Genomic DNA, 13520 nt, shown 5'->3' on the forward strand with positions numbered 1-13520 from the left:
ACTCAGCCATCAGAATCAGAGGCTTCCGCTGTTCTATTGCCGCTGGGGATCTTTGCTTGCTGGTGTGTGTGTGTGTGTGTGTGTGTGTGTGTGTGTGTGTGTGTGTGTGTGTGTGTGTGTTTTAATATAGAACTGGAAAGAGACAAAAGAGCTCACGAAAAGGCAGGATATGCCAGGAAATCTGTGACCAAGTCAGTGAGAAAGGAGTTGAAACCAGCGGGTAAATGAGGTTTCTAAGGGGCTCTCTGAGGACCCCTGGAATCTGCCACTCCCCACACCACGGGAGGAAATGACCTGGCATCTTGGCGCTGTGAGGAGAGACACATGTTAGACCTCAGAGTTGCAGTCCCTTTTCATAAGAGAGGAAACAGTCACCTTTTTGGAGACAGTAGGTTGGAGAGGACACAACAGGACTGCACTCAAATCCATATAAATCTTTTACTTAAACGTCATATAAAAGAATAAAAAATGCAGATTTCTGAATCAACTGTAGATAAGGAAGCAAATGATGTTGAAAGGTGCCCATTAATTTAAAATTTCATCATAGGAAGTTGGGTGACCTTGTGCACTCAGTATTAAAAAAACCATTAAGTTGCTCTTTGGAACAGTAGCATTTAGGTTTTTTTTTTTTTTTTTTTTGTCACACTTGTTTATTTCTTTGGGATGTTGCTGTGTGTCGCGGAAGAAACACTCCCCTGAAAACTGTAACCAAACAAAGTTTGGTTAAAACCAGTTGGTTCCTTTGTTTTCATGGAAATGTCAGACAACTATGAAAAGCTAAGGAAGCATGTTGAACTGAAGGTCTGGCTTTGGTAAATTAGGCAGAGATGTTCAGCAAACAGGTAAAATCTGACATCGAGAAGCATTATTTTAATGTAGGACCAGTTATAATCTTAAAGAACTGACTAGGTTCTAAAATAATAGAACTGAGAAATAGGACTGAGAAATGACCAACATCAAGTATAATACGGTACACTTAGCGCTTGTTTCTATAGAAAACATTTCAAATCAAGTTCTTTATGATGTGAACCAGATTTTCCAAATGCCTAAACCACTTCTGAGCTTTAAGCAAGGCCTCAGAAATTCAGCGGGTGCCTGGGAGGCTTCATTCACATTCACCTCTAAGGAGAGGCTAGCTAAAAGAGGAATTTCCAGATGGCAGCTACTGGCTCAGAACCAGGGGGTCCCTTGCCAAGTCTGTCTCTATGTGGCTCCCGGAATTGCTGAGGTCTCACTTCTCAGAGGGCTTTGATGGAAAATAAAGCAACAGCTGACGATCACGGGCCTCGGAACTCTGGCCAGGCTCCCTGAGGGGTGCATCCTAGGAGAACTGAAAAATGGGATTGGAGCTTTTGCCTTATCCTTACACCCCAAGTTCTTTGTGTGGCAGAACATCTATGAAAAAATAATAAAATATTGTCTGATATTTCCCTTTACTTCTGGTTTTGCTTTTGACCTTCTCAAAGCCCACCCCTCCCACCTCTAACAAACCAAAATGGAAAATGACAATCCAGGCAGCTGTTAATTGGCTCACTCTCTCAAGGCAAGCACTGTCTCAAGGCAGTCTCGAGGCAGAGATGACACAGCAAAAAACAGAGGGGGAGAAAAAAGTCTATTATTGGCTTGTGATTTACAAAAGCCAAAGGCCTTTAGATAAAAGGCCAGGAGTCGTACCAACATAGATACCAAATCCAGGAGAACACAGACCAGTGGTAAGAGGGATGCTTCCCCATGACCCAGACCAGCCTAAAGCCCCTGTGGGGGCAGCCAGTGGGGAGCTATCAGACCTTGGACATGGTGGTCTTTGAGAATAGGTCTGCTCTTCTCTCCCTGACCAGTTGGGATAGAGACCTGACTGGAATCCTTGACGCTGGCAGGTGTTTCTATGAACAGAGAGGACTGTGCCTGTCTTCCTGAATCCCAACCCAGAGTAGAAGCAGTTGAGACATGGATCCGGGTTGAGAAATGGGTTTTCCTGTCCCCCTGTGTCACCCACATCTTCACAAAGGACTTGCAGGTGGCTGAGAGATCTGTAGGAATGGAATGGGGCTTGCAGGTGGCCCCAGAAATCTGAGGAGACCAATGACTAAGACCAGATGTGGGTCAGTGGTCATCTTGGCAGGTATCACTGTGGACAGATGACACTGAAGGCCACTCCTCTGACCTTGGGTTGTCAACTGCTACCTGGTAGCCCCACCCCTCCCCTTTCTACCCCTAGACCTTGGCCTCCAGGGAAAAAGTGTGTGTAGGAACTCCCTCTGCCATTTTGAAAAGACAGGAGCTAAAAGCAGTTCCATGAAGGACAGGCGTTTCGTTTCATACCTGAGTTTGTGAAATAAGAGTTGTTCTCGCTACACGTGATTTTTACCTTTCTGTCTTCTCCATTGACTTAGTAATGAGACAGATCAGCACGAGGATAACTTGTAGCCATACACCTGGCAAGTTCTGCAAGTCAGAGAACTGTAACCACATGCTGGGCCTTAGAGCAATCTTAGGGCACCTGCTTTTCTCCTGCTCACCCATTTTATAGAAAAAACAAGAGAGGCTCCTTCCGTGGCTGGTAGCACAGGGCAAAGTAAGGAAAGGGATGTGCCAGCAGTGGGTTTGAATGAGGATCTGGGTGACCAGCGGTGAATGTATGTTGTCTGTTAGTCCAGAATCTACATGCTGGGCAAGTTAGGGATCCCTCTGGGGAGGGGCGCCTTTGGCTTGCCTTGTTGGTGTGAGCCGAGCACGCGTGCTTGTTTCAATCCTGACCGCCGGTCAATTTGTGGAACAAGTCCTCATCGAGTGTTTCATTCTGGTCCTTGGAGCGGGTGGACAAGAAAATGTAGCCGCCAATGTACTCGTGCACAATCTTGCAATCTGCACTCAGGCAGGTGAAAGCAGTAAAGACGTTTTGGTCAAACTCGATGACCACCTGGAAGAGGAAGGCACAGAGAAGCTTAAACTCTGACAAGGAATGATGAGAAAGAGGTGCTTTGCTGGACTGGCCCCTGGAGCTGAGGGCTGCTGAGGTGGATGACAGATGGATATCCCTCTAAAACACACAGAAAACCATCACTTCCATTAAACACTTCCAGAAAACATCTTTGCTCTCTTTGCGCCCTCTGGTGGTGTCGACTTTGCTGCACGTCTGGTTAAAAAAACTCCCAACACATTTCCTGTCTATAGTTTAGATACAAGGATTTTGCCCAAGCACTCCCTGTCTCCCTGTGTTGAGGGGCAGGGTGCTTCGCAGGCACTTTATTTTTATTTTTTTTTGAGATGGAGTCTCTCTGTGTCACCCAGGCCGGGGTACAGTGGCACGATCTTGGGCCACTGCAACCTCTGCCTCCCAGGTTCAAGCGATTCTCATGCCTCAGCCTCCCAAGTAGTTGGGATTACAGGTGTGTGCCACCACACCTGGCTAATTTTTGTATTTTCAGTAGAGACGGGGGTTTCACCATGTTGGCCAGGCTGGTCTTGAACGCCTGACCTCAAGTGATCCATGCCTCGGACCCCCAAAGTGTTGGGATTATAGGCGTGAGCCACTGCACCCGGCCTGCAGGCTCTTTAATGAATAAAAGTCTGCCTGAGTTTTCCTACAGCCACTGCCCCGAACCCTTTCCTAGCTGCAAGTCATAAACTCTAAGCACTAGAAGAAAGACTTAGAGACTTTGCTGGTTCACAACCTTGGCTGCCCATTGAAATCACTTGTGGACCTTTAAAAATTACTAATGGTTCGCTCCTCCTCTCAGAGATTCAGATTTAACTGGCCTTGGGTGTGGTCTAGGCAGTGGGGTTTTAAAGCTCTCCAGGTGATCCTAATACGCATCAAGGCTTTAGAGCTGCCGTCTTAGAGGTCGTCTAATCTCTGAACTTGATTTTACAAATAAGCACCCAGATGATTATCAACACTGCTGAGAGGAAGTCAGGGTTCTTAACAAATGTGTGGGTCTCTTACCATCCCTCTACATCAATGACTTTCTATTGGAAAATGAGAATGCCAAAGGAATGAGGGAAGATTGAGTCTGTATCAGCAACATCCGAATGTTTTAATTAATTCAAGAATGAATGGAACAGGGTCTTGCTTTGTTACCCAGGCTGGAGTGCAGTGGCACAATCACAGCTCACTGTAACCTCGAACCTCAACTGATCATCCCTGGCTGAGTAGCTGAAACTACAGGTGCACACCATCACACCTGGCTAGTTCAGCTTTTTTTTTTTTAATTTTCTGTAGAGACAGGGTCTCATTATGTTGCCCAGGCTGGTCTCGAACTCCCAGCCTCAACTGATCCTCCCACCTCGGCCTCCCAAAGCACTGGGCAGAATGTTTTAAATTAGTGGCAGGATGCTAAGCTGCCTCTAACTTCATCTGGAATTTTCCATGATACAGGCTTGGCCTGAACTTAGCTCCTAGGATGGGAGATGATGGGAGGCTGTAACATAGGCTAGGGGTTTGAGGGCTCCTGGTTTTAAGAGGTGAAGCTTTTCTCAGTCTTCACTATGGACCTCACTTTCTTCTTCAGCAGTTTTTCCCTTTTGGGCCTGGAATGCTCTCCAGGTGAGCAACTGAATCTTCGAGTCCTCCATCGGGTTTCTTGGCAGCCAGTCAGATGAGGCTTTTTTTGGATTTATTTTGCATAGCAGTTACATCTCCAGTAGTTTCTCGTAAGTAAGTATCAAGCTAAATCCTATATAATCCTATGCTGAGTCAATGAAAATTAATGAAACTGCTCAGCAATTTCAGAACCTGTCTATATTGAAAGTCTGCATGGAGACTAAGCCAACTTGCGGTGCTAATGCAAGAGCATTTGGCCTGTGCCTGTTAGGAAGCTGCCCAGAATTGCATATGATTATTTTAGCAGACAGTTACCACATGCTTGTGGTTTCTTAGGTCTAAATAGAAGAACACCTTTTAAAAATCAGAATAATCTGCAATTCTGAGGGACACACATTTATAGGCTCAACACTGAAGAGCAAAAACTTTCACTTTACCTGCCGGGTTTCCCAGTTTACATTCCACTGTTTGATATTTGTGAATCTCCATGTTGTCACTGGAATCCCGGTGGCTGCATCAATTTTAATCAACCTGTTATATGAAACTCCCAGAATGTCATCTTTCTTGCTTCCTTTAAATCTGAAAAGAATCATAATATTAGTTAAGAGAAGCAACTGCTTCCTATAATACAATATGCACTCACATATAACTTCTTAAAAATACTACCAGTATTTCTGAATCATTTCAGAGGAATGGACAATGAAGAATTAACTTTCTGCAGGGGGGCATTTTTATTGGGATATAGACAGCATGAAAAAAAAATGAAGGCTATCCTGCAGATGGTCTTTAAGTACAACTGACATCAGAGAGAAGAAAAATAAGACGGAATCAAATAAATTCATTCAAAATGATTACTGACTCTGTGTTGGGCACCCTTCTAGGCATGGGTGATATGGTAGTAAACTAAATGGATGGAAAATTTCTGACTGTGGGAGGGAGAAGATCATAAGTATGAGGTACATATGCCAGATAAGATGAAGGAAAATAAAGTTGGAAGGGCTACAGGGAATACTGGTAATAAGGTGGTTACAGTTTAAAACAGGGAGGTCAGTGAAAAGGTGACATTTGATCAAAAAATGGATATGCATGAGGATGTGAGCCACGTGGATATCTGGGGAAAGAGTATTCCAGGCAGAGGGCACAGCCACTTAAAAAAAAATTTTTTTTTAACGTGCTTAAGGACCTGCCAGGAGGCCCATGTGGCTGACACAGTGAAGGAGGGGAGAGAAATGTGAGTTCAAGAGCAAAGGTCTTGTAGGCCACTGTAAGGATCTGGCTTTTACTCTGAGTGAGATAAGAAATCCTTCAGATTTTGTGTGTGTGTGTGTGTCTTGTAGAGACAGGGTCTTGTTATGTTGCCCAGACTAGTCTTGAACTCCCGAACTCAGGCAATCCTCCTGTCTTTGCCTCCCAAAGTGCTGGGATTACAGGCATGAGCCGTCACACCTGTCCCAGATGGTTTTGAGCAGAGCCTTCACAAAATCTGATTTAGATTTTAAAAGGATCCATCTGGCTGCTAAGTTGAAAACTTAGTGGGACCAGGGTAGAGGTGGGAACACCAAGCAGGATCACTCTGGACCGGCTCTGTGATGGTGGTGGAGGAGGAGGCGGAAGAAGTGGTCGGATTCTGTGTGTACTTTGAGGGTAGAGTCACTAGGAGTTGCCTATGGGCAGGATGTTGGTGTAAGAGAAAGAGCAGAGGCAAGAATGACTCCAAAGGATTTGGCCTGAACATCTAGGGCGAGGAGTTGCCTTCTACTGAGACGAAGAAGTATGTAGGGGGGAGCCAGTTTGGGGGGAAGATCCGGAACTTTGGACATGTTAAGATGAGATGCTCATTAAATATCCAAGGGTCACTGGATTTATGACTCTCCAGTTCAAGAGACAGTTCTGGGCTCAAGATACACATTTCAGAGTAATTGGCATATAAATGAAGTCAAAAGAATGGCTGAACCCAAGAGGGTGAGTAGAGATTGAGAAGAGGAATGCTTTAAGAACTGAGGCCTGGCTGGGTGCAGTGGTTCACATCTGAAATCCCAGCACTCTGGGAGGCCGAGGCAAGGGGATTACTTGAAGCCAAGAGACTGAGAGCAGCCTGGGTAACACAGTGAGATCCCACCTCCTAAAAGAAAGTTAGCTAGGTGTGGTGGCTCACAAGTCCCAGCTACTTGGGAGGCTGGGGTGAGAGGATCACATGAGCCCAGGAGTTTGAGGTTATAGTGAGCCATGGTTGTGCCACTGTGACAGAGTGAGATCCTGCCTCTAATTAAAAAAAAAAAAAAAAAACCAAAAAACTGAGGACTGTCACTCCGGTATTATAAGAGATTGGAAAGATGAGAAAGAACCAGCCAAGGAGACCAAAAGAACTGGTCAGTGAGGGAGGAGAAAAGCCAGGAAAGTCAGCTGTGTTGGAAGGCAAGTGATGCAAGTTGGCAAAGGGTAAGGGGTGACTCACTGTGTCAAATGCTGCGGAGAGGGTAGCTGGTGCAAGGACTGAGAGTCGACCAATGGACTCAGCAATGTGAAGGTCATGGGTGGCCAAGAGGTGACCTTGATGACAGGAAGTAGCAGGGGCAGTGGGGTAGGGAGGGAGAGAAAACCTAACTGGAGTGGTTTCAAGAGAGAATGGAAGCAAGGAATTGGAGGTAGTAGGTATGTACAATATATTCAAGAAGTTTTACTGCAAAGTAGGGCAGAGAATGGGGAGAGCAGCTGGAGGGGGTTGCAAGAAGGGGAAACTGATGTGAAAAATGCTGCTGCAGGAGACAGAAAAGCATAATTTTAAAAGAATTCCTAGCTGAATATGTCACTTTTCACATCATTCTTATCTTCTGCATGTCACCCTTGGTTAAAATTTACTCCACTGCTCTGGAATGTTTTCCACATTATTCCTTCATTTCACCACCTTAATGCTTAATATCACAAATTAACCCACTTCTTACTCCACCCGCTTCTCTCTCACCTATGGGAATTCCCTGGGCTGCTCTCCATCATCCAGGGAGCAGTGAAGCAAAGACCTAGGTTTCTCGGGTGTGGGCAGATCCCGATTCCGCCAGCCATCCTACACACAGCATGACTGCTCCAGGCTTTGACTCTGACTGACCTTGGAAAAAGCAGATCTTCGCTACACCTGGGCCCACTGCCTCAAAGCCTCACCTCCATAAACAGGTGTTAGAGATAGAGGGAGGTGCAGGGGGAAATAGCTGGTAAAGGAGGAGTTGTCACCGGAAACTTGTTCAGGCTCACACCACGCTTCACCACGTATCAGGCACTTTGCTTGCAGGCTGCACTGGATTCTCTCAACACAGTAGGTTCGGAGTGCCCGCTGAACACGTGGAGAAGCTGCGGCTTGGGGAGCGCAGCAAAAATGCCCGGGTCACAGAGGTAGCAGAGGCAGAGGTGAGACTGAAAGCTGGGCCTGGTCAGTTCAAGTATTTATGTGGTTTTCACTATGCGGGGTTGACTTCAGGGTTACAGGTGAGTGTGTGTGTGTCTGCACATGGACACATATGCACGCACATAGTGGGTATCCAGTACAACTCCGCCCTTCCTCACTCCTTTGTTGGGGTAAGTAAAGCAGAAGGAGTTGCTTGTTTGGGACAAACGTTGGGGACTGATGTTCAATGAGATATTTCAGTGAATAGGAAAGTCTGTTTTTTCTGTTGTTTTGTTTTTGTTTTAGAGACAGTCTCACTGTGTCGCCTAGGCTGGAGGGCAGTGGCGCGATCTCGGCTCACTGCAACCTCCACCTTCCAGGTTCAAGTAATTCTAGTGCCTCAGCCTCCTGAGTAGCTGGGACTACAGCTGCACACCACCACGCCCAGCTAATTTTTTTTCGTATTTTTAGTAGAGATGGGGTTTTGCTACGTTGCCCAGAGTGGTCTTGAACTCCTGAGCTCAGGCGATCCGTCCACTTTGGCCTCCCAAAGTGCTAGGATTACAGGCGTGAGCCACCGCGCCCAGCTGGAAAGTCTGAATAGACTCCCCTGTTAGAAGTAATGGAGGAATGGAGTCTTTGGAAAGGGCCAAGAAAACAAAAACTGTCAATGCTTAAAAATACAAACCAATTTTCCCACCCCCAAATTATAAGATGAGAAAGTGACAGTACTTGCTGTACTGTAGGATTGGGGGTAGATTTTGCTTAAGCATCAGTCTCCTTTTCTGAACTGAAGAATGTAATTTCATTTACAAGCATGCTTGTGGATATGTTTTGGGAAACCATCCACTGTATACAGTGGGGCAGAGCCATAGTGCTAGGCGGGGATAACAAATGAGGATGCAGGACTTTATGCCAAGTGTGCCCTGGACTGGGGGTGAACTTGGACAAGTCACTTAAGCTGTCTTTCTGGGGGCAATAGATGGGCCTCCTATGCATCCTTCAGATCCAGAAATCTTCAGAGACCAGTGAGAACAGGGTTGCTACCTGATAAAGCTGGGTAGAAATAAGACAGAGCTTGCTGGGACCTCTCTAAAAACCTAAAAATTCTGCAAAGCCACACCACAAGACACCATGAGACACAAAAAGGAGGAAGCTGACATGAAAGAAAGTTGTAGCCAGGTGTGGTGGCTCATGCCTGTAAACCCAGCACTTTCGGAGGCTGAGGTGGGAGGATTGCTTGAGATCAGGAGTTCGAGACCAGCCTGGGCGGCAAAGTGAGACACCACCGCCCCCGCCCCGCCACCCTCCCTGCACCTGATCTCTTAAAAAAAAAAAAAAAAACTGAAAAGAAGTTACAGATTTCATAAAATCAATATGTGATGTTTACCCTCTGGTTTTGGAAAGGTAGTTATCCTAAAAAAAGCCCTCCTTTTAAAATTTCCTTTCCCACATTTAGCTGAGTTTCAGGGGTGTTGGAACTTAGAACAGAAGGTATGGAAAATGTTTATGAGCAGCCCAAAGTGTCAGGGCTATTTATAAAAGGGCAATATTCTCAAATAAAAAGCATTCTATATTCTATGCTAAATGAGAAAACTGGGGCTCCCCAAAAGCCACTTAAAATTGAATGGAAAGTGTGAGAAACAAGTGAACGTTGTAATCACCTGACAAGGTAGTAGGTGAGGCCGAACTCAGGCAGTGACTGCCACGCCTGGATGAACCGCAGCTTGGCTTCGACCAAGGGCATCTGGGCCACGTTCTGGTGCGCCTCCAGGATCCGGGCGGCCAGCTGAACAGAAACACACATCAACCTCTCCTCACATGCACCGGCTGCTCTGTGATCACCCTGTTAGCTCCAGATCCCCCGTAAGAACAATACACTCAAGGTCCGTCTGCAGCTCTACAAAGACAATCCATTCTCATCCATTCATTCTCTCTTTTTTTCTACAAGATACAACAATCACTGGAAGAAGCAGGAAAAGGATCACCCAACACATCAACTTCTAAAGTTGGTGCAGTTGGAGAGCTCTGGGGTCCCTCTGTCTGAGGTCTGTGGAGTGTCCACAGACAATGATTCTACATGAATCAGCTCATCTGTGCAACTTTTAACCCACTCCTATAGAAGCATGATTGTAATTATTAATTTGTGAGAACTAAATAAGTTCAATCTGGGAATACCTACATGTTTAGTCAGCAGTACAGTCACCTCTAACAAAATTAACAATAATTTCATAACATCATCTAATATTCAGGACATAGTCAAATTTCAGCATCAACTGATTTTTTCATGATGATACTCTTAATCAGATGGAATTACTCCTTTTTTTTTTTTTTTTGAGACACAGTCTTGCTTTGTCGCCCTGGCTAGAGTGCAGTGGTGCAGTCTCAGCTCACTGCAGCCTCCACTTCCCGGGCTCGAGCAATTCTCCTGCCTTAGCCTCCCAAGTAGCTGGGATTACAGGTGTGCACCACCACGTCTGACTAATTTTGTATTTTTAGTATAGAAGGGATTTTACTGTGTTGCCCAGGCTGGTCTTGAACTCCCGACTTCAAGTGATCCACCCACCTTGGCCTCCCAAAGTGCTGGGATTACAGGTGTGAGCCACCATGCCCAGCCGGAAATCCTCCTTTTATTTTTGTTTGCATAAAGAATTTACTGCAAACAATTGCCCTAACAAGATTAACAGTACCTGTTTGGATTTGTGTTTTTTTGCACACCGTGGTGATACAAAACATTCTGGGTTCATATCCATGTTTTCGAGACTGGAAGCCACCTGAGACGCAGAGTTCCTGTTTTTCATCCTCAGAAATGAAAGGATGTTGAGGACCTCTGGCTGGTAGGAGCTGTCTGCCATGGTTTTGCCCTTCGATGCCAACATGCAGGCAGCCATCCATTGGGCGTATTGATTCTCCTGCAGCAAACAGAAGGTTGAGAAGCAAGCTCAAGTGCAAAGCCCCCTGCTGCGCACAGAGGGGGGACTTGGGGTTTCTACCCCATTACAGTGCAAAACCATCACCTTCCAAGCAGATGTGAAGTGGCACACGTTTTGAGTGGCTGCTCATCAGCTAATGTAACACCTAACAGTAGTTTTTGAGTCCTGTGTTGAGTTTCTAGATGCTGGGAGGCTAGAGGATAGGAATGTCAACTTTGATAAATTGCATGCAGGGAATTTGCATTTAAAGATGATCCAAGGGTCAGGTGCGGTGGCTCATGCCTGTAATCCTCAACTTTGGGAGGTTGAGGCGGGTGGATCACCTGAGGTCAGGAGTTCGAGACCAGTCTGGCCAACATGGTGAAACCCTGTGTCTACTAAAAATACAAAAATTAGCTGTGCATAGTGGCAGATGCCTGTAATCCCAGCTACTTGGGAGGCTGAAGCAGGAGATCCCTTGAACTCAGAAGATGGAGGTTGCAGTGAGCCAAGATTGCACCAACGCACTCGAGCCTGGGCGACAGAACAATACTTTGTCAAAAAAAAAAAAAAAAAACAAACAAACCAGGTGTGGTGGCTCACACTTGTAATTCCAGCACTTTGGGAGGCCGAGGCGGGTGGATCACCAGGTCAGGAGATGAAGACCATCCTGGCTAACATGGTGAAAGCCCGTCTGTACTAAAAAATACAAAAAAATTAGCCAGGCATGGTGGCAGGCACTTGTAGTCCCAGCTACTTGGGAGGCTGAGGCAGGAGAATCGCTTGAAACTGGGAGGTGGAGGTTGCCGTGAGCCGAGATTGCACCACTGCACTCCAGCCTGGTGACAGAGCGAGACTCCATCTCAAAAAAAAAAAAAAAAGGTCCAAGGACACAAAGAAGTGCCATGGGCATGGGGCACAGATAGGTGGTGAAAACGCAAACTGTCAGAGAGCTTTCCTTGATATGTATTTCTGTTTTCATATCACATCTGCTCTCTACGCACAAAAGAAAATGATGAAAAAAATTAGCTGATTTCCTATATTATTTGTACCCTGGTCTATCCTTGGTAAAGACTCTAACTCTAAGGTAGCAATCATTGCCATTATGGGATCTTAACAAGTCAGTGGTGGCTTCTATTGCTGTTTAATTTCTGTGTTTTATTTCTGACTTCAGGGAGTGAACAGGGGTGGTCCTCAGAAGTGCAAGGGATGCAGTTAAAGAGGGGCGTTCTTCAGTGCAACAGTGGGTGAGGAACGTTGAATTACTGGCCTCAATCTTCACTGCCCCGATAAGGTTTGGCTCTGTGTCCCTACCCAAATCTCATGTTGAATTGTAATTCCCAGTGTTGGAGGAGGGACCTGGTGGGAAGTGATTGGATCATGGGGGCAGATATACCTCTCGCTGTTCTTGTGATATTGAGTGAGTTCTCATGAGATCTGATGGTTTAAAAGTGTGTGGCACTTCCCCCTTCACTCTCTCCCTCTCCTGTCACAATGTGAAGATGTGCTTGCTTCCCCTTCACCTTCTGCTAAGACTGTAAGTTTCCTGAGGCCTCCCCAGCCATGCCTCCTGTATAGCCTGTGGAACTAGGAGTCAATTAAATCTCTTTTCTCTCCCAGTCTCAGGTAGTTCTTTATAGCAATGTGAGAATGGACTAATACACCCCCCACCACTGCCATCCACAACCTTCGCCATATAACTTTACAGTTCCTCCCACCAGGGAGGAATTCCCATCCCTTGACTGCAGGCTCAGTCATGTCATCTGCTTTGGCCAATGGAATGTGGGTGGAAGTGACAGTGTGCCAACTTCATGCCTAAGCTTTAGGAGGTGCATGTGTTGCTACGTGCCCTCTCACACTTCTGCCCTCACCAAGAGGAGACCTTCCCTAGGCAGCCTGGGACCCAGAATAAATAAAATCAGCTCAACCAGAGGCACAGTCCCACCAAACCTGTGTCTCCAAACCCATATGACCAGCTGACACCATCCTGGATCATCCAATCCCCAGCCTACCTTTCAGCACATCTTTCAGAAAACAATGTTTATTGTTTTTATTTTTCTGGGGGAACAGAGTCTCGCTCTGTCACCCAGGCTGGAGTGCGGTGGTGCCATCTTGGCTCACTGCAAACTCTGCATCCTGGGTTCAAGTGATTCTCCTGCCTCAGCCTCCCAAGTAGCTGGGATTACAGGCACCCGCCACCATGCCTGGCCAATTTTTGTATTTTTAGTAGAGATGAGGTTTCACCATATTGGCCAGACTGGTCTTGAACTCCTGACCTCAGGTGATCTGCCCACCTTGGCCTCCCAAAGTGCTGGGATTACAGGTGTGAGCCACTGCACGGCAAATATTTATTGTTAGAATGTCATTGTGATTTTGTTACACTGTGATTGTTTGTTACAAAGCAATAGCTGAGTGACACAGTAGTGCTCTAAATTTGTGAAAACATTTTTGGGTTTTGCTCTTAGGCTTAGTAGAGGTGAAGTGACTTAATATTTTTGGGGTTTTACTCACATGGTCACATCTCAAATACATTTCATTCATACCATCGGCAACAGGGATTAGTAACTTGATTACAAATTTTCTTCCTGCTACATTTACATCGGGCACAACTTCGCAGCCTGAAGGACAAAGATCAGAGACAAAACTGAGTTCTGAGGCTTCTGTTAGATAAACATCAGGTGTGTATCTG

At 46.0% G+C, this 13520-nt stretch overlaps 1 protein-coding gene across 5 annotated transcripts in view; it reads right to left on the reverse strand.

Moving 5' to 3' along the window:
- Window positions 1-424: 424 nt before the first annotated feature.
- FERMT1 (FERM domain containing kindlin 1) overlaps window positions 425-13520 on the reverse strand; it is a 48447-nt gene continuing 35351 nt past the window's right edge. For all 5 annotated transcript variants that reach the window (XM_055372551.2, XM_004061791.5, XM_055372549.2 and 2 more), the window contains 5 exons: window positions 13343-13449; window positions 10610-10831; window positions 9584-9708; window positions 4981-5122; window positions 425-2920 (listed from right to left, as the gene is read on the reverse strand). In XM_055372551.2, coding sequence (XP_055228526.2) covers window positions 2747-2920; window positions 4981-5122; window positions 9584-9708; window positions 10610-10831; window positions 13343-13449 — 770 coding nt within the window. In that variant the 3' untranslated portion in view covers window positions 425-2746. The remainder of the gene's footprint in view (window positions 2921-4980; window positions 5123-9583; window positions 9709-10609; window positions 10832-13342; window positions 13450-13520) is intronic.

The sequence above is a fragment of the Gorilla gorilla genome, chromosome 21, assembly GCF_029281585.2.
Source record: "Gorilla gorilla gorilla isolate KB3781 chromosome 21, NHGRI_mGorGor1-v2.1_pri, whole genome shotgun sequence".
NCBI lineage: Eukaryota > Metazoa > Chordata > Mammalia > Primates > Hominidae > Gorilla > Gorilla gorilla.